Source organism: Rhipicephalus microplus, chromosome X (genome assembly GCF_043290135.1).
Source record: "Rhipicephalus microplus isolate Deutch F79 chromosome X, USDA_Rmic, whole genome shotgun sequence".
Taxonomy (NCBI): Eukaryota; Metazoa; Arthropoda; class Arachnida; order Ixodida; family Ixodidae; genus Rhipicephalus; species Rhipicephalus microplus.
The window spans coordinates 127,281,463-127,300,743 of record NC_134710.1 but is presented as its reverse complement, the minus strand read 5'-3'; the positions used below and the strand labels follow the sequence as shown (position 1 = coordinate 127,300,743).

Sequence of the window (19,281 nt, the reverse complement as noted above, 5' to 3'; positions counted from 1 at the left end):
TCCGGCTGTACTTATACGGCCGCCCGTTCGATCTAGTAACTGATCACCACGTGCTTTGCTGGCTGTCCATACTGAAAGACCCTTCTGGCCGCCTGGCGCGATGGGCACTCCGCATCCAGGAGTACAACATTCGCGTCGTATACCGCTGCTGACGCAAACACGCTGACGCCGTCCCGCTCACCTTTGCCACCAGATCCGACGTGCGAAAACACGTGCCTCCAGACCTTGTCATTGTTAAATCTTTGCTACCAAACAACGTCGTGACCCGTGGATCGCATCTCATCTCGTATATCTATCCGGTATGCCCAACCTTCCAGTATCTCGATCCCTTTGACGTCAAGTTTTCCATTTTGCCATCCGTGATCAACTTCTTCATCGACGCAACTTTCTCCTGATGGCCGCCGGTGGCTACTGGTCATTCCACGCACTTTACGATCGCAGGTATGCGCCTCTCTTCACGACGATCCACAATGTGGCCATGCCGGGGTGTTCAAAACATATGAACGCCTTCGCCATCGCTATTACTGGCACGGCATGTACAATTTTTTACGCAAATTTGTACAGTGCTGTCCTGACTGCCAGCGACGCAAATCAACACTGCTACGTGCGAATGGCGAATTGCAGCCACTTCCGTGCCCTGCCAAGCCATTTGATCGCGTTGGCGTTGACCTCTACGGCCCCCTTCCATTGACACCAGACGGCAATCGGTGGACTATAGTGGCGGTCGACCATCTAACACGCTACAACGAAACAGCCGCTTTACCGAGCGCTACCGCTCAGGATATCGCCTCTTTCATTTTTACGTCGCTTTATCCTTCGACATGGCGCACCTCGAGAGCTCCTTAGTGACAGAGGCTGCGCCTTCCTCTCCGAGGTCGTCGAAGCTCTGCTTTCGGAATGCCACGTCATTAATCGGAAAACAACAGCATACCACCCGCAGACTAATGGGCTAACAAAACGGTTCAACCGCACGCTGGGTGATATGCTCTCAATGTACGTGGCATCTAATCATAGCAACTGGGACCGTGTTCTCCCATACATTATTCGCATATAATACTGCAATACAAACAACCACGGGACTTTCACTTTTCTTTCTTCTTTATGAACGTGACCCTTCCCATACAATTGATACTCTACTTCCCTACCGTCCTGATGCTTCCGAATGTCCACCTATCTCTGATGCTGCTCGACAAGCCGAAGAGTGCCGCCAGCTCGCCCTAGCGTTCAGCTCGAACGAGCAGCAACGCCGGAAAGAAAACCGTTGCACCTCTCTTCCGGATCACAGCTATGCCCCAGGGTATCTCGTGTGGCTTTGCATCTCATACCAAACTCCAGGACTCTCATCAAAACTTGTCCCCCGGTACGAGGGGCCTTACACCGTTTTAGAGAAAAATTCTCCGGTTAATTACCTAATTGAGCCAGTTTCCCGATCGGATGACATGCGCCGGCGTGCACGTGACAACGTCCATGTTTCCCGCCTAAAACCGTATAATAAGCCTCTCCCTGAAACTTCTTAGGTTGCCAGGATGGCTCCTTTTTCACCGGGGGCGATTGTGAAAACGAATATGTGCCTGCAGCAAGCAGCATCGCCAACGCTCGGCTCTCTTTAACGGCTAATAAACCTCTTCACAGGCCCTATAAAAATTTGTTATTGGTCTCTTTAAAAAAAAAAAAACATTGAAGCACTTCGATGCTTCGTAATTTATTCAAATGGTCATGAGCCTGGCATTTTCACCAAAAAGAATGTTCACTGGAATGTGGAGTTTCCGTCGAAGTTTCTGTCTATGTATGATGTACTTGGGGCAGTCAAGCGACAGATGATGCAGATCCTGGTCATCGTGGTCACACAAACATGTTGACAATGACACACAATGAAATAACTCTGGATAAGCAGTTTCATGATCTATGTAGATATGTATGTGTGAACAAAAAACAAACTTTTTATTAACAAAAACATGAACAGCTCATTCAGTGGCTTCCGAAGTCTCAGACTTGCAGATTCCAGGCTTCAGCATTTCAAAATTAACAACCTGTAAAAAATGAAATCTGGGAATGTAAAATGAAGCCATTACAAATGCTTAAGACGCATTCTGTATGTCACTGCTATATATCCTGAACAAAGCTGTTTCACAATTAGTAGGCTACAAAAGACTCTTTCCTTAGTTGCCTACTGAAACAGCCTATGAAAAAGCACAACAAAATTCAGGTTTCTCTGTATCATTAATATGGGCCACACAATGATAATGGCCATTGAATATTCTAAATTCTTAGAAAGATCAAGAACAGGTCCCTTTGCTCGCTGTATTTTAGCAGAGCATTTGAAAATGCACTCTCCCACTGCTTTACAGGGTCTAGAAGCAAGCACAGTGTATACAGGATTCCACTGTTAGAGAACATCGAAAGCCACTTGGTCCCACCACCGGCCAGCTGTAGCAATAAGTTGTGACACAAGTGCACCATAAATGGTGCACTTGCCATGTCCACTACTGTCCGCTCACTTGATAAAAAAGCACCGCACATGGTGCTTACTGTGCCTGCGCAAAACTATTCGCAGCCGCCAGCAGGTGGTGGTGCCAAGCAGCTGCCACCCACTCCGATGTTCTCTTTAATAGTGCACCACTATATACATCCCTTATCACGATTCTAAGACCCCTCCTTGTGTACTATAAGCATTTGAACAAGCAGAAAGCACAATTCACATGATTTCATGGCATGAAAATGAACCATGTTAGCCAAGACATTCGGAAATAAACACATCCTTCAAACGCTATCTATATTCCACCTTTTAGCACCAAAGCAAGCATTCAAACGTACACTGTAATCTTATTCTTTTACTACCTAGGCATAAAAATTGGGCCAAGGAACCAAAAGAAATCTTTCCACTATTTATGACTGCAATAGCAATTATATGGGCAGTCTCGGCTGGTTTTTCGCCGCCGCCGCCATCATTCACATGTGTGTTTGTGTATACACAAAATCGAGGATGCGCTCATTCTGCGAAGTGAACATCGCCTTTCTGGTCGAGGTCGACTGCGCAAGCTTATCTCGTGAGCGAACAAAAAGGCTTATGGTTGCCGCGCTATCGCGGCAATGATCAACGCGTCTTGTGCCCCCACAGCAGGTGGGAGCTTCTACAGGCTGCGCTCTTAACATGAAAAAATGGTGCGAAGAGTGTACCTGAAGCGGCAGTGTTCTCTTACACCAGCGTTTTGTAGAGTTACGCGAGATCGCCTCACTTCATATAACATTGCAATTCGTCACTATCACATTCATTGCCTCAACTTTTCAGTGAAACTGATTTTGTGCAATCATCCCAGCCAAATTCACGAATTGCACTTGAGAACATGCACACGAGTATACACAGCGACCAAGAAAGCTTCTTGAGACAAAGGTGTCCAGCGGCTATGCATAATTTGCAGGGTCTGTATCATTTCTCATGAGTTATTTGCGTCCATCTGTATCTGTGATTACGTTTCGTATGTCATTTGTGCATGAGAAACGCGGGGCCCGTTTAGATCTGCTTGCCACTCTTCGTGTGACGTTCCGATTTGTTGACATTGTGTTCATTGCTTCGCCTTTGCGGCAAAGCTGCGATTTTTTTTTCACCCGCCAAATGCACAGCACCAAGAGACCTCCAGGCTTGGCTTGGCTTTATGCCTTATAAATACTACTTTTTGGTGAGTTGGTTCATTGCACAGCGAAGGAGTAACAGCGTAAACACCCACCCATAAAAAAGACGTGCATCCGTGTCAGTATATCTGTGAGTGTACGTTTGTGCTATTCATGGATGTCAGTAGGAGGAACGCAAAAGGTGCACTTGCCCCCCTCAAGTTTCACCAGCACTTGCCCTCACCAAAGCTACACCAGTGCTTTCCGCCACCCACGATGAAACACTGGTTTGCAGCCCCCAAGAGAAAATCCTGTCGAAAACCATGGTATTGTTACTCCTTTGCTGCTGCCTCGTAGAAAGCCCCATAAAAGTTCTTTGCATTCCTTGGCTTACAAAATTTCACTGAAAAACTTGAAGCCGGCAGTTGATAACACAAAGTACTCTGGCTCCAGAACTGGAATGAAGCCGAGTTAAACATTTTGAAGAGATGAAGCTTCAAGAAAATCCTTGAAGCTTTAACTCTTGAAAATGAAATGACATTAACCAGGCATCAGCAACGTCCTATAATTTGCAGCTACAAGCATGTGGAAGATCGTCCAATCAAGTTTCCAACAAACAAGTTAATGCCCTTTGTACTGCCAGAACTGTCAAAATGTGTACCTAATTTCCCATAGATTTCCTAAAATATGGACTTATAACAATTGACTCATCATCAATGTTAATACAAATTACAGTGACAACCATACACTTGCTACTAATAGAGAAAGGATTAGGTACTGCCAAGCTATTCTCCTTTTCTGTACTCTTTCAATAATTCCAGACGCTTCAGGTGTGTGGTGGCACGTGGCATCTTCCCAGCATCTGGCTTCAAGTCGACGTCAGACCCTCTGCTTTCTGTGAATGCTGTTAAAACACGTGAGCATGTATTGGCAGTAAAAGCGAAAATTCAGGAAGCTGAAAGCGCACAAATTGATCTGCTTTACTGATGAATGAGCAAACAGCTGCACACATTAAAGATGGCACCTACTTAGAAAAAGTCGCAGAGGCACATAGAGGCGGCTTTTAGAAATTCTATTTTACGATTAGCCTAATGTGGATATTCTGTGTATGTCTAAATGTCCATAGACAATCAAAAGAAGTCTCAACACGGCAAACCTGCAACATGAAGATGAAGATGAAGTTACAAAAAGTATGCCTACGCACACTGCTCTTAAATATGAAAGGCCACAAGCCAGTACCTAGCCTTCCTTGACTGCAATAGCAGGCTTAATGGTTTTCAGATGGCTATTCAAATATGCAAAAATAATCTACAACTGAGTAAACACAAAATACCAATACGCTTCTATCCTACCCTAACCTTTGGCACTTCTAGCAGTAAAAATATGAATGGTCAGCGGTGCCCAGTCACGTGATCGTTGATTGATTGGTGTACGTGGTCTATCTTTTTGTTAGTTTTGAAATATTGTTTGTTTCTTTATAATAAAACATATTACTCTATAAGAATGTTTATATGCTTGCACTAGTAGTATGCATTAAAGTGGTGCTGCCTCCACTTGATGTAATGATACCATGCTCATCAGCACGTCCACGACACAGGTGCAGGCAACCTTAGGCGTAGGTGCACACAACACTGTACGAATACAGGAAAGGTGTATAAAGCCACATAGTCTCATTGTAAAAGCTTGATGTTTTCAAGAAAGGTTGAATAGCTTTAAAAAAAAAAAGTGTTTAATCATAGTTAACTTTCGCGAAAGCAGAACGACAGCTTTCACAAATCTCAAGAAGGGATAGCGTCTTCACTATCAATTCTTAGCATTCTTAGAAGAAGTGCTCATACATATTTCGATCTTTTCAGATCGAAAAATACTGTTCATAAAATAGCTATGTGTTTTTAGGAATAACCACTGCAGGCACCAGTACTAGGAATCGTGAGGTTTCTGTTGTGCTGTAAAAAAACTGGGTTCAGAAAAATTGGTTGTCAGGCCGTTTAAAACATTTTAATGCAAGAACGTAAAAAAGTTTGTTTTGCAGGAATTCCAGTGCTGGCGTCATTGCTTGTGAGTGAAAGATCATCTTGTGCATGACTAAAAAATAAGAAAAAGCAAATACTAAAATAATGGAAAATTTTGGTTCCGAGTGAGGATCGAGCAAGGAAATGCAAGGAAATGCAGAAAATGTTTGCAAGGAAATGCAGAGAAAAGAACTTGCTAAAAGTAACTGAAAGTAACTTTGATGTTTTACAAGACGCAAGTCCTATACGCATGGTTCACAATACAAAATATAATATCACAGTAATAATGCATGGTACAAGTGTACATTGCAATCCGGCGTGAGAACATGTGATTATCATAATGACTTCTTTATATAAAGCGGGCCATCTACTACAAGAGGCACACAGGTTACTGCGCCTATTCCCTAAAGGCCAAGTTGTGCTCAGCAAGCGCTCAGCAAGTTCTAGAAAATTATACACGAATAATCACTCGTGGTTTAAAGTATGCTACTCATTACACAGAATGCAGCCATTTGCTAAAAAGCCACTTTTAAACTTAATTAATTACATTGTAGTAATACACAATTTAATCATCACCAGAAACATCATACAATAAAAAGTATGCATTCAGTGGTTGAAGTATGCACTACGGACAGGACATCGCTATCGCATTAAACTCAAAGGTGAAGCTTAAGTGTCTTCCAATGTTTGTCCGCATTTTCATAACAAATTTTCTTATCTCTTTCTGTGCCCTTCAATATTACTGTCCACACTAACTCTTCAGCTCTCACCTTTGGACGAATGGTTACTAAAACTGTCAAACACTGTGACAGGTGCCCAAGCATATATGAATGAATGAATGCATTTTTATCTAGAAGAAAAAAAAAACTGGCATGTTTATATTGGGGAGTCATATGTTCAGGTTATATTGTGGCAAATTCGTTCGCAAGTGCACGAATTGAAGATCCCCATCTGCTGGTCTCACACTAAACTGCCCCCAATGAGCTAGATCCACATGTGTTTCTTAGCCTAAATGGAGTTCCCAGGATTTGCAAATATTATATACTTCATAAAAAGTGACATTGAATACTAAATTAAGCATACACACACCTGCTTTGCATGGGAATCTGCAATGTTTTGTCGCAGCTCACTTGTACGACCACAGCCGATAAGGTCCTGTAAGAGTGCAGAGATTTAATGAGCAAGTAATTAAAAAAACAAAGAATTATAACGAAGGCTCACACACATGTTAGTGCAAGCAGAGTCCTTCAAAACTTTTAATGGTCATGAAGCTTCGGCGAAAGTTTGATATAGAAAAAAATTGCCCGCAGCTTCCCTCGGGGGAACACTGAGGAGGATGCGGAGCATATAATTGGTTAACGGGGTGTTAAAGTGCGACTTACTTGGGTCGATGGCTAAATTGGTTAACGTGGTTGTGAAATGGGGTGTTAAATTGCGACTTACTTGGGTCGATGGCTAAATTGGTTAACGTGGTTGTAGGAGGGGGTGTTAAATGAGTGAACACGTACACACGTATGCGAAAGGGCGGCGCTGGTCGAAGGGACGTCGATCATTGTGTTTGTGGATTCGTTGGAATTCATTTCACCGCGACCTTGGACGTCGACGCGCCGTACAAACCAACCGACGAGCGGCAACTGAGCGAGCGAGCGCCGACCTTGAGTATATATACAGCTCGACGGCGCATGCACTGTCAGCTGTTGAATGTTCTCGAAGCGCGACGCCACATGCGCGTCCACTGGAGAATCAGGAGAATTGTAGATGTCGAACGCGGTGTGTAGAGGAGGAAGGGTGCACAGATGGTGGAGGAGTGAAGCGCGCGCGGTGTGTAGAGGAGGAAGGGATGCACAGATGGTGGAAGAGTGGGCGACGGCGCGACGGCGCATGCGCGCGCATCAGCTGTCGAATGTTCGAGAAGCGGTGCGGACGACGCGGACGGCGCAGTACAAGGCGCGAGTATAAGATGCTTCCGCATCTAACAGGAGCCACCGCTAGGGGCGTCCACGGCGCGGCATCGGAGCGGCCGTGGCGCTGCAATTGTACAGACGCACCAGAGCTCTGAAACGTTTATTAAATGTAGCCGTAAAGATTGTATACGTCTTCAGAGTGATGTTAGCTTCAAGAAAATTCGGGAAAGCTCTAACACTGTAAAATTTAGCGTCGATTGAAGCCTTGAAGCTAGAAATTCGACAGCATGCCGATTCCACTGTAAGATATGCTACCGCTATAAATGCATGCTTATTTTTGTTCTTTCCTTAAGCATCTAGTGAACATTTGTGTACAATCTAGAGTTCTTCTACGACTCTGGTGGGTAACGCGTCGCAGAAGTGCAGTGGCTGCAACTTTTGAGTGCATATCCAACCTTCCAGGCTATATATACATTCGGTGTTTCTATATACGAAGATATATTATTTTCTTGTTCTCTTAAAATTGCCTCCCACTTATTAAACCTATGGCCACTTTGAATAAATCAGTGCTTTTAATTTAGCAGGAGATGAGGATCAGGCAATACTTCATATGACGTTTGCCTCGTTTTCGTGTTTGTTTTGTGTTAATTTATCACCATGGTGCTGTAGCACGTTCTAAGTTCGGTTGGCCATGCAATGTAGTTTCACGGTCATTTGCTTTGCTGTGTATCTTACTCATGCTGTGTTTTCTCTGTCCTTTTTTTATTGTTTGTACAGTAAAGGCGAACGCCTAACATGCCTCCTGAAACGTGAAAATTGACTGACTGCGTCCCGCGCCGGAAGCGTCGACATGCGACGCAAAAAAGTTATCTTCTCGTGGTCATGATGCATTGATATGGAAATTAACTTTTTACGCTTTTACAGCCTGTGCAAGTTTTGTACAGTATTTAGGTGCAACTTCTCTTGCCCCGTCACTCAAGCAAACTTCAATTGGTAGCTTTGAAGTCACTGTTGCATGCAACAGATGTGTGCTTCAATTTTTTCAAGCTGTGAGGAGCTGCATGTAGCTCCACCTGTTCAGGATATCACCTCAACACTTTTGGTCACCTCAGCACCTGTATAAATGAAAACTGAGAGCATTTCACCCATCGGGCTCCCGTATTACCAACTGGCATGAAACAAGGAAGAGGTGGCCGGTATGCTCACCTTCATTACATGCATCATTATCCATTGCAGCTATGTCAGGAGGGCTCAAGCACAGTCAAATGCAGCCTCAACAGTATCCAGCTTGCTGACAGTTTTAATCGACACTTGCAGGCGGGCAAGCTCTGCCTCTTTTTGCACTATAAAAATACACTGTGAGGCTGTTAAAAATCCTCAGCACAGCATCGGCAAAAGTTTCGGAATGTTGCATGGTAACTTTGCAATACCTCCGATTAGCCACTTGTCTACGTGAACGATGTCACTCTCATCAAAGTGCTTTTCACACACGTGCCCATTTGGGGAAACAAATGTGAAACCACCAGTTTCTTGTCACAGTGTTGCGCTCTTACACTTTTCTCGCCGATCACTGTAGGCAGTGAGAACTCGGAAACTTTTTCGTCATTTTTTTTATCCGGGTCAACAACCAGGTGTCCAGCAGGTATACGGTTTCCTTCCCGATCTTGAGGCACAGCACACTAGGCACCATAGTAATCATACGGTGAAAAACTATGCGACGGCACGCCACAATATTATGCATTGACCCTATAGCGGCATCAGCAGCCAGCTTCCCTCCGGTCTGCCCAATGCTCCCGCGGTGATGCAACACCACCCCGTCACCTCTGCTCGCAGCACACAAAGCTCTCCCATAGAGTTACAGTGAAGCTTCACGACCAGTAAATGTGTTGAAGGACTTTGGTACAAGTAGTACAAGCTCATGCAAATAAACAGCAGTAACCGACCAACAAAAAAAAAAAATGACAACCCAGATGCCTGATACAGTGCATGCACTGTGCTAATCACTTCCATGCATCTACATCAAAGAGCAAAAAACATTTAGGAGGCGGAACTCACGTTAGTATGGTGCACACGAGTGAAAAGGTAATGTCACAAAAATAGCATGCGCTGAAGAAGGTGCGTCAACTGGCGACGTGGAGCGACAGCCACAGAATGGCAAAACAAAAACCAACCACGAGAATGGCCAGCAAAGCATGTCCACACTCTCTCTTTGACAGCATTTTTGACAAGACGACAAAGGCATTCGTTTTAGTGGGCACGTTAAAATTCATTTTCTGCGCGCTAAGACAAGTATGGGCATCAGACCAAAAATACATGCGGCCAAATGCGACTTGTGTTCACACTAAGGGTCTTCAGCTGAAGGGAGCAACACACATACGGTTCTTTTGACAATTGAAACGATAACGATTTACTTGACAGTCGCCAGTTGCCGCTAGCATGACATAGCACCTAATGCCCTTTGATCTAAGAAAGCAGCGACAATCTCCTCCTTGCACACAGTCCTCTCAATTCTCCTCAGATTGGGCTGCACACAGCTGGGCTGAAGGGACGATGTGTGTGCTCCTATTTGAGCATGCATCACGTCTCCCTTCTAGTTTGGCCGTAGTAGTGGTAGCAAGACTAACAGCTGAGGCATTCACAGAAACCGAAAAAAAAAAAAGCATCATGAAAGAAGTTTCACGACATTTTCTTGACATCGGGGTCACCTGGTGGGGTGCTTTCGCATGCCACGGCCAATCAACGTCGTGCAGGCAGGGGTGCAGAAAAAGAGAGGAGGTCGATGGCAAGCAAGAGTGAGGATATCACGACACAGATCAAAGCATTTCACTGCTTTCCTACACCAAGGTACTTAAGCCGCATTGTGGGAGTGTGACATTAATTGATTGCTGCAGATAGTATAGTTTCAACTCTTCAATAATCTTTGCTCTGTGGCCAAGATACCTCACATAGAGTGACGTTTGAATGCTCAGCACCTCACATTATTGGCATGCACAGCAACACCACGTAAACTCCACTGCCATGATTAGCTATGACTGTAACAATTGTATGCATAGCATGCGCTCATCAGGACATTTCATGAGAAGGTTGCTGTAACAGACTGGACAATCTGCTATCAGCATTCGCCCTAGGCGATATTGTCTCCTCCTCCTCTCCACCGTTTCGTGCGCTTTACTTTCCTTCCTTTGCTTTCTTTCCCCCTTCCCCGCAATGAGCGCGGCTATTTAAGCCGAGCAAATAAACAGCCAGGGGTCATTCGTCATGGCGAGGCCCAGCCAAGTGTTAATCGTCGTCTTGTCTCTGAGTTAAACGTTACATGGTGTCAGAAGTGGGATTCTGACGTTCGAAATGGACCTCGTCAAGCCCCCGGAACCGCTGCAACTGTCCGGCAACATCAGGAAAAAGTGGCTGGTATTCAAGCAGAAGCTGCAGCTGTTCATCACCGCTACGGAATCGGAGAAGCTTCGCCCATCGGCCGTAAAAGCAGCGATTCTTCTGAGCACCGCGGGGGACGAGGCGCTCGATGTCTACAACAACTTCTCGTTTGCCGCAGGTGAGAGCAGAGAAGATTATGACACGTTAGTGCGCAAGTTTGAAGAATATTGCGTCGACCAGGGTAATGAAGTCTACGAAAGGCACATTTTTCGACTGCGAACACAAGAAGAGGCCGAGCCTTTTGAGCGGTTCCTATGGGACTTAAGAAAGCAAGCAAAGCTGTGCAACTTCGGTACGCTTGAAGAGTCTATGATCAGGGATCAAGTGGTGTTTGGGACAAATAATGCGAAACTTCGAGAAAAGTTGCTGAGTGACAAAGACTTCAACTTACAGAAAGCAAAAGAAATTTGCAAAGCCGCTGAGCTTGCTCCCATTCAGAGCGCAGCATGGTCAAATGAAAGCCTGCACGTTGACTTTACACGCCGCACACACCGCACGAAGTTTGCGAATGGAACTCGGTGTCGAAATTGTAACAACGTAGATGCCCCCGAGTGGTGCCCGGCGTATGGAAAAACTTGTTATACATGCAAAAAACGAAATCACTTCGCCGCATGCTGCAACAATGCGCGCAAGATAAGCGAGGTTCACAAAGCCGAAGAAAGCGATGAAAATTTTGACATCTTGGGCATCAGCATTTGCGGCGTCACCGGAGATATAGGAGCGGATTGGATGGTTCGCGGAAAAATAGCCGGTCAGGAGATACAATTCAAGGTAGATACCGGGTCTCAGGCAAATTTGCTGCCCCAGACCCTGTTCAACCGAATCGCCCACGCAAGCACTCCGCGAAAGAGCGCCGCTGTCCTCACCGCCTAGAACGGCAGTACAATCAAACACGTTGGCGTGGCGACCGAAGATCTCGAGATAAACGAAGCACATGCAGCATTCAGTCTCGTTCTTTATCGTGAAAAAGGGGTGCCAAGCCATCCTTGGCGTAAAGACATGCCAGCAGTTTGGTCTGGTGCCGGTGACGACGGACGCCGTGAAGGTAGGCGATGAGCAAACGGAATTCCAGCTTGCATTTCCTGACCTCTTCAGCGGCACCGGCTGCGTCAGGCGACCCTACAAAATGGTGCTACGAGAGGATGCCGTTCCAGTCGTGCAGCCTGCTCGCAGAGTACCCATAGCGTTGAAAGGACGCCTGCGACAAGAACTGCAACGAATGGAAAAGGCCTCAATCATCGTAGTTCTTCCCTTCGCATTTGCATGGACCCTAGAGCAGTGAACAGGAGCATTAAGCGGGAGCGCTATCCTATGCCTTCACGAGAGGACATAGAGAGCGAGCCGGCAGGAGCACAATACTTCTCCCGGTTCGACGCTAATGCCGGCTGTCATCAGATTCCTTTAGATGAGGCCACTTCACGAATATGCACTTTTCCGACACCATTTGGGCGGTACCGTTTTTCGCGTCTGCCTTTCGGAATTTCTTCAGCCAGCGAGGTGTTCCAGAAGACTCTAACAGAGATGTTTGAAGGGCTGCCAAGAGTGCGCGTCTACGTAGACGACGTTTTAATATGGGGCGACTCAAAGGAAGAACACGAGGAACGCGTCATCGCAGTACTAAGGCGGGGGGCGCAAGAGGAAGGGCTGACATTTAATCCAGCTAAATGCGTGTTCGGCACCACGCAGGTTGCATTCCTTGGCGACGTTATCGGAAGAGACGGAATTCGTCCTGACCCCGATTTAATCGAAAGCGTCCGTGCCATGCCAGCCCCAAACGATAAACAGGGTGTGCGCAGATTACTCGAGGTTGTGAACTACTTTCGGAAATACCTGCCAGCTTTGAGCGACAAAACGGCGTTGCTGCGTAGCCTGGTGAAAGAAGCATCGGTGTTTTAGTGGACAACAGCCCATGAGCGCGAATGAGACCAGATCTGCGCAGCACTCGCTAATCCTCCATTGCTGGCTCTTTTTGATGAAAAAAGAAACACTAAGATAACTGCGGACGCCTCAGGAACAGGTATTGGCGCTGCCTTATTGCAAAGACACGGGGATGACTGGCGCCCAGTGACCTACGCCTCAAGAGCGCTGACGCCGAGTGAAGAGCGATACGCCCAGATAGAAAAGGAAACACTGGTAATTGATTTCGCTTGTGAAAAATTTCATCAGTTCGTGTATGGACGAAGAATTACGATAGAAACTGATCACAGGCCATTACTTGCGATTGCCGAAAAGAACATAGCAGATATGCCACCCAGGCTACAGCGGTTTTTCATCCGTCTTATGAAATATGTTTTTTTGTTGCAGTTTGTACCTGGTAGGGACCTGTTACTCGCAGACCTGCTGTCTCGTGCCGCACTACCGACTAGCGGAGGCGACCAAGTCGAGGACGTGGACGTCCACACAACGCAAGTAGTCACCAGCATCATAAGCAAAGCGACTATGTTGCGGCTGATGAAGGAAAGCCTCGAAGATCAGCTTCTCAGCCGCACCATGAAACAAATGGAAGATGGCATGGCAATAGACGGTGTACTGAAACCGTATGCAGAAGAGCTATCCGTGGTCAATGGAGTGGTGCTAAACGGTTGCAAAGTTGTGGTGCCTAAATCAATGCGTGCGGAACTTCTTGATCGAATTCACGAAGGCCACTTGGGTATGAACAAGTGCAAAGCTAGAGCCCGTAGACTGGTTTTCTGGCCGGGAATGAGCAGTGACATTGAGCAACGACGCGAACGTGCAGCGTATGTCGAAAGTACGCATACAGTCAACCGAGTGAACCCCTCTTGCTACAGCCAACGCCCGACCGACCGTGGCATCGCGTAGGCATAGACCTATTTACATTCGCTGGAGAACACTACGTAGTTGTGTTTGATGCCCATTCTAACTTTCCTGACGTCGAGAAACTCAGAGGTGCCACGGCGGCGGAAGTAATCGACAAGATATCTGCTATCTTCTCGCGATACGGCATTCCCAACCAAGTTTGCACCGGCAACGGGCCTCAATTTGCATCGCGAGAGTTCGCGTCCTTCGTGCGCCGATATGACTTCGAGCATATCACCTCAAGTCCAGAGTTCCCACGGTCAAATGGCTTAGCTGAAAAGGGGGTACAGATCGTGAAGCGTATTCTAAAGAAAACCCACGAGTCCCGGGGTGATGTATGGCTTGGTCTGTATGCTTATCGTTCTTCTCCCCTTGACAGCGGTTACTCACCCGGAGAACTACTGCAAGGTCGTCGCCTGCACGCCACTCTTCCAGAATACAACGTCGACGGAAGCATACCCGTACGGAAACAGCGACAGTCTTCCCGAGGCAGGCCACTACCACCCTTGGAAGCCGGAAATGTGGTCCGGATCAAACATGGAAGCTGGTCACGCCGAGCGAAAGTGGTACAAGAGACTGCACCACGATCATACGTGGTAAGAACGGAAGACCATGGGCTCCTGAGACGGAAACGACAACACTTCCTGCGAACGGACGAAAACTTCAACGACGAGGTCAGCCCCGAGGGTAATCCGAACCCCGACGCGAGGCCCCCGACGAAGTTCAGTGATGGACACAGAGGCAACACACGCCGGACGACCCACTGGGAAGTCGCCAGGCACAACCAGCTCAGCCAGAGGAAGATTATAACGCCACCATTTCTCCAGACACTCCAGGAAGCCCACTGGCTGGCCTGCGCAGGTCAGGACGCCAGCGCAGCGAACCGAAGCGCCTTCACTACGGGCCATCCTTCCATCAAGTAAATGAGTGCAAAAGAAATCAGTGTTTTGAAGATGTGTGATGAGAAGATGTTACATACCGGACAATCTGCTATCAGGATTCGCCCTAGGCGATATTGTCTCCTCCTCCTCTCCACCGTTTTGTGCGCTTTACTTTCCTTCCTTTGCTTTCTTTCCCCCTTCCCCACTGTTAGCGCGGCTACTTAAGCCCAGCAAATAAACGGCCAGGGGTCATTCGTCATGGCGAGGCCCAGCCAAGTGTTCATCGTCGTCTTGTCTCTGAGTTAAACGTTACAGTTGCCAAGCTTAAGTTGCTGTGAAAATGTGGAGCACACTGGGCCATCTAATAGCATGCTAATATCAATGAAACGACTTTTATCACTATTGATGGTTTAGCATTCACAAATGTTGAAAGCATCGAAATTGTTAATGATAGTCTTATGTCTCACTGACAACTCAACATGCTGCCCTTGAGTGAAAATTTTGATCGAAGAAATGCAGGAGGTTGAGAAGGATGATAAGGCACACTTGCGAAGTGGTATGCACAGCACATCAAATAGATCCAAATAAACTGTATGCATTAAAACGTACAAGATGTAGCCAGAACATGCAAATTTACTTTAGTTAAAAAACATGTTACATAAACAGCACGTCTACTTAAAGGATGAGCAAATCACATGTCACAAACATTCAGACCACAGATGTTTTCGCAGCGGCCCGTGCCGCACATGATCTTCTTCGTCCCATAATTTTGTACAATTTTGAGACAATTTTTCTGGCATTGTTAAATGGCACTCGCATCATTTGCTCGCCTACTGAGATAAATAACACTTATTGAGTATGCTAATCTGACGCGACTGATCTCAACCGTTTTTTTCCCTCACGAGGCACCTCACGCGGCCGAACAAAAACTCTATATTAAAGAATTCACATCAAGATTTAAGCCATTCTGCAAATCATTATCGATAACTTCTTGTTAGAGTCTTCTGATGCCAATTCCTCTTGAGAAATAACTAGGCTTGTGCAAATATTTGAATTATTTGAATATTTGAATGAATACCAAGTATTTAAACTTGCTTTGCAAATTAAATGATTGAAGATTTCGAAGTATTCGAGATATACAAATGAGTATATCAATCAAAGTGTAATCCCCTGTAAAGGTGGTGACACTACCGTAAAGAGATGCTAAGCTAAGCAAACTTTTTAAAGTTTATATCACTTTGCAGGTAACCCTTGTTATGATTGTTTCACTGCAGCGAAGGAGTGCTAAGACGTGAAAACACCGATCCAAAAGAAATCCGCACTGCCGCGAAGCCCCACTAGAAGGTTAAATCCGCGTTTAAGTAGTGCGCACAATCAACCATGTTGTTAAATCAACACCATACCCTCACATTGATTCATAACTTTTACAGCTTAAAAGCTTGCTTTGCTGGCTTATATCATAAGCCTGTGTTATGCTGGCTTTAATATGTATTACAGGTTATCGCTTAAAATCTACCAGAGAAGGCAAATCTTGCAACAATTCAAAGGCCTTTTTTCAAGTAAAAAAAATTCTGCATAGGTAGTTAGGTCACGAACAAATATGCCCATTTTTCTTTATAACATACGATACATACTATTCGAATTCAATTAGAAATTATTTTAACCAAATCCCTATTCAATACAATTTCGCTTTCAACTTGAAATTCACTACTCGCACAAGCCTAGAAATTACCAATATATGAGTAGCTGATTATCTGTTCCATAACCTCCCTTACCCTGCTGCTCTAACCTTCTTTGCTGTCCTGGCCCTTCTTGAGAGATTAATTTCCGTGACTACGGCCCACTGGCTGAGGCGAGTTCGAGACCCCTAATAAAATGAAGGTTAACAAATGTGTCTAACCCCACAAACCACAGCAAATAGAGTCCATTTTATTCCATTCCCCAGCCACTGCAACAGGATCATTTTGTAGCACTTAATGCGTAAATAACAGTTCAGAATGCCAAACGTACTGTAGAATCATCAAACACACTCACCTTAGCAAGGGTACTACAAATAGCAAAAAGCTTCTTGCCGCAAGCCTTGTAAAGGAAGCTGCGTTGAGACACACCATTTTTTTCCAAAGCATTCGCCACAGCGACACGCAGTTTCTGAGAAATAAAAAGTAAAAAAGTCCATATAATTCCTTGTATATTTGTAGCGATCTTTACAAACAGTACAATAACTCACCATCAGGAGTTTCTCAGATGCTGCACGACTTGCATCAACTCTCTCTTTCCTGTAATGAGAATGCATATAATCACTTCACTCTTACATTATATGAACGCAAGAGGACTTCCTCAGTGCATGCAAACACTATATGAAACTCCAGCCACTTGAGCCACACAAGCCAAATAGTGACAGCATAGAGATGAAGAAGAGCACTAATCTGCCTCAGGGATTATCTAGTGGTACTGATTATAGACCAACAGTAGCAAGGAGGCTGATGGAGCAAGTTGGTACATTGTAACTAACAGCATGAAGGTTAAAGCAGCCCTCTAACACTGTTTGAGCATGGTCAGACAACACTGGTAGGCGAGGCTCTCGAGCCAAACATTATAGCACAGCCCGTGGCCTTGAATTGACCATTAATTCTCAAAGCTAAAAATCTATCCCCCTTCTTTCTAAATATGGGATATACTCAAATGACCACGCGATATACCCGAATTCACGACAATAGGCTGATTTGAGCACCATGGGGTGCACAGTTACTGCACCCACCGCAGAAGGCCGCCATGTGCCTGCACGTGCGCTCGCACTGAAATCAAACCAAACGTTCAAAGAGAGGAGAAGAAAAATAAGGTGTTCAAGGTCATGACGCAAGCATGAAGAAGAGCCATCCTTCCTTGCTTAGCTTCCAGCATTTTCTTTGGGACGAGAGAAGAGAGAAAGCTAGATCTCTGCAACTCCATTCGTAGTTGACGGATTCTTAACATTTTTCCAGCAGTAAATTCGTGAGGCAATAAACTTCTCTAGTGAAGCCACTGGATGGTTACTTGGAAAAGTGTTGCAGGGCCCTTTCAAATGTGGATACTTAACCATCACACTAGTGCAGCCTCAATGAGCTGTCGTTGAAACCACCTTACTTACACCTGTATTTACCCTTCACATTGTACCCTTACGATGAAAGTAGCAGATGCAAAAATTGCCACTTACAAGGAAGGCTGTCATTTTCCTTAAAGGGGCCCTGCAACACTTTTTGAGCATGGTCAGGAAACGCTGCCGATCAGTAGTAGAGGCTCTTGAGAACACGCGAGCCAAAAGTTATAGCATAGCACGCGGCCTGGAATTTACAATAAATTATGAAAGTCAGCTAAAAATTTCTTTCTCTTCCCTCGACTAATGACGAAAAACGCTCCAAAATCACACATAGATTACCCATCTTGTCAGCAATTGTCTGATTTGAACATGGCGTGCTCAGTTGTTACAGAGATTGCCGCGAGAGGCCATCACTTGTTCACACGTGCGCGTGCGATCGCACTGAAAAAGTCGGGTATTCAAAGAAAAAAAAGTGCTCAAGGTCACTAGGCGGGTGTGACGTTTTTTGTTTGCCCCTCCTATTCCTCTCTGCTTAGCTTCCAGCGCTTTCGTTGGGACGAGAGAAGATAATGCGATTGCAGCGTGTGACAAATCTTTGTAACTCGGCTTGTACTGGACGGATTCTTAAAATTTTTGCGGCATTGAATTTGTGAGTCAATACGCTTTCCCAGTGAATTAATCCCATGGTTACTCGAAAAAGTATTTCAGGGTCCCTTTAATATAGAATCCTTTATATGGCATATCACCACAAGCATCATCCACTAACACATGCCCATTTTCGTCCACTCTGTCTGCACATGCACATTCACTTGCACCGAACAAGGAAATGTGAAGAGGGGAGATCATACGCCAAAGAGGCTGTAGAGAAAGCAGTCTGCTCAACTGAGCTAATAATTAAAAAAGGGGGGGGGGCATTCAAAGGAACTTTTTTTTCTCACCACCTGTCAGAAAATAACTAGTTCTAATAACTTATTTTAAGAAACTTTTTTTTCACTTAAATCTCGAGGCTTAACCTTAAGACCTTACCATCCTTATCATCACCCCCGTCAACACCCCCTTATGTCCACCACAGGCATCCTTTATCAATATCTAATTATCTTCAGCTTACGCCAGCAATATACACCAGCTTGACCCATTCTGCAACTTCACTGCAGAAGTCAAATGGGCTACCCATGTCTGTTTACTGATGAACAGTGCTGTCTTTCTGTCTCTTGACATCCTATCATTTTTCACTAGTCCTTTCAATGCACAGTCAACTTGCTTCCTCTCAGGCTTATCTGTTAACGAGAGTGGCACTGTATATGGACTTGAATCTTAATGGAATTTTGCTGCAAAGTAGTCTATCTGTGAATATAAGCTGCAAAACAAGAATTTAAGGAGACAAAACCACGCATACGACGTCCTGCAGGCATGTGTTTGAAAACAAGGATTTTCCTACATTTTTTTAAGAAACGTAACACGCAGTTTCGTGGATCATGATGTTATAAAGGTGTTCTGTCATTGTTTTCATTCAACACCATGTGCTCATATCTTTTTTAAAATTAGGTAAG

At 45.2% G+C, this 19,281-nt stretch overlaps 1 protein-coding gene across 9 annotated transcripts in view; it reads right to left on the bottom strand.

The window, feature by feature from the left end:
• Nucleotides 1-1,918: 1,918 nt before the first annotated feature.
• LOC119176420 (uncharacterized) overlaps nt 1,919-19,281 on the bottom strand; it is a 36,541-nt gene continuing 19,178 nt past the window's right edge. For 6 of the 9 annotated variants that reach the window (XR_012886964.1, XR_012886967.1, XR_012886969.1 and 3 more), the window contains 3 exons: nt 16,883-16,931; nt 16,690-16,803; nt 1,919-6,776 (listed from right to left, as the gene is read on the bottom strand). Coding sequence is in view for 3 of the 9 variants with exons in the window: in XM_075877660.1 (XP_075733775.1) it covers nt 1,965-2,030; nt 6,711-6,776; nt 16,690-16,803; nt 16,883-16,948 (312 nt within the window). In the remaining 6 variants the exon portion in view is untranslated. Of the gene's footprint in view, nt 6,777-16,689; nt 16,804-16,882; nt 19,278-19,281 lie in introns of those variants that run through there. The other 3 variants (XM_075877662.1, XM_075877661.1, XM_075877660.1) reach the window with 3 other exon arrangements.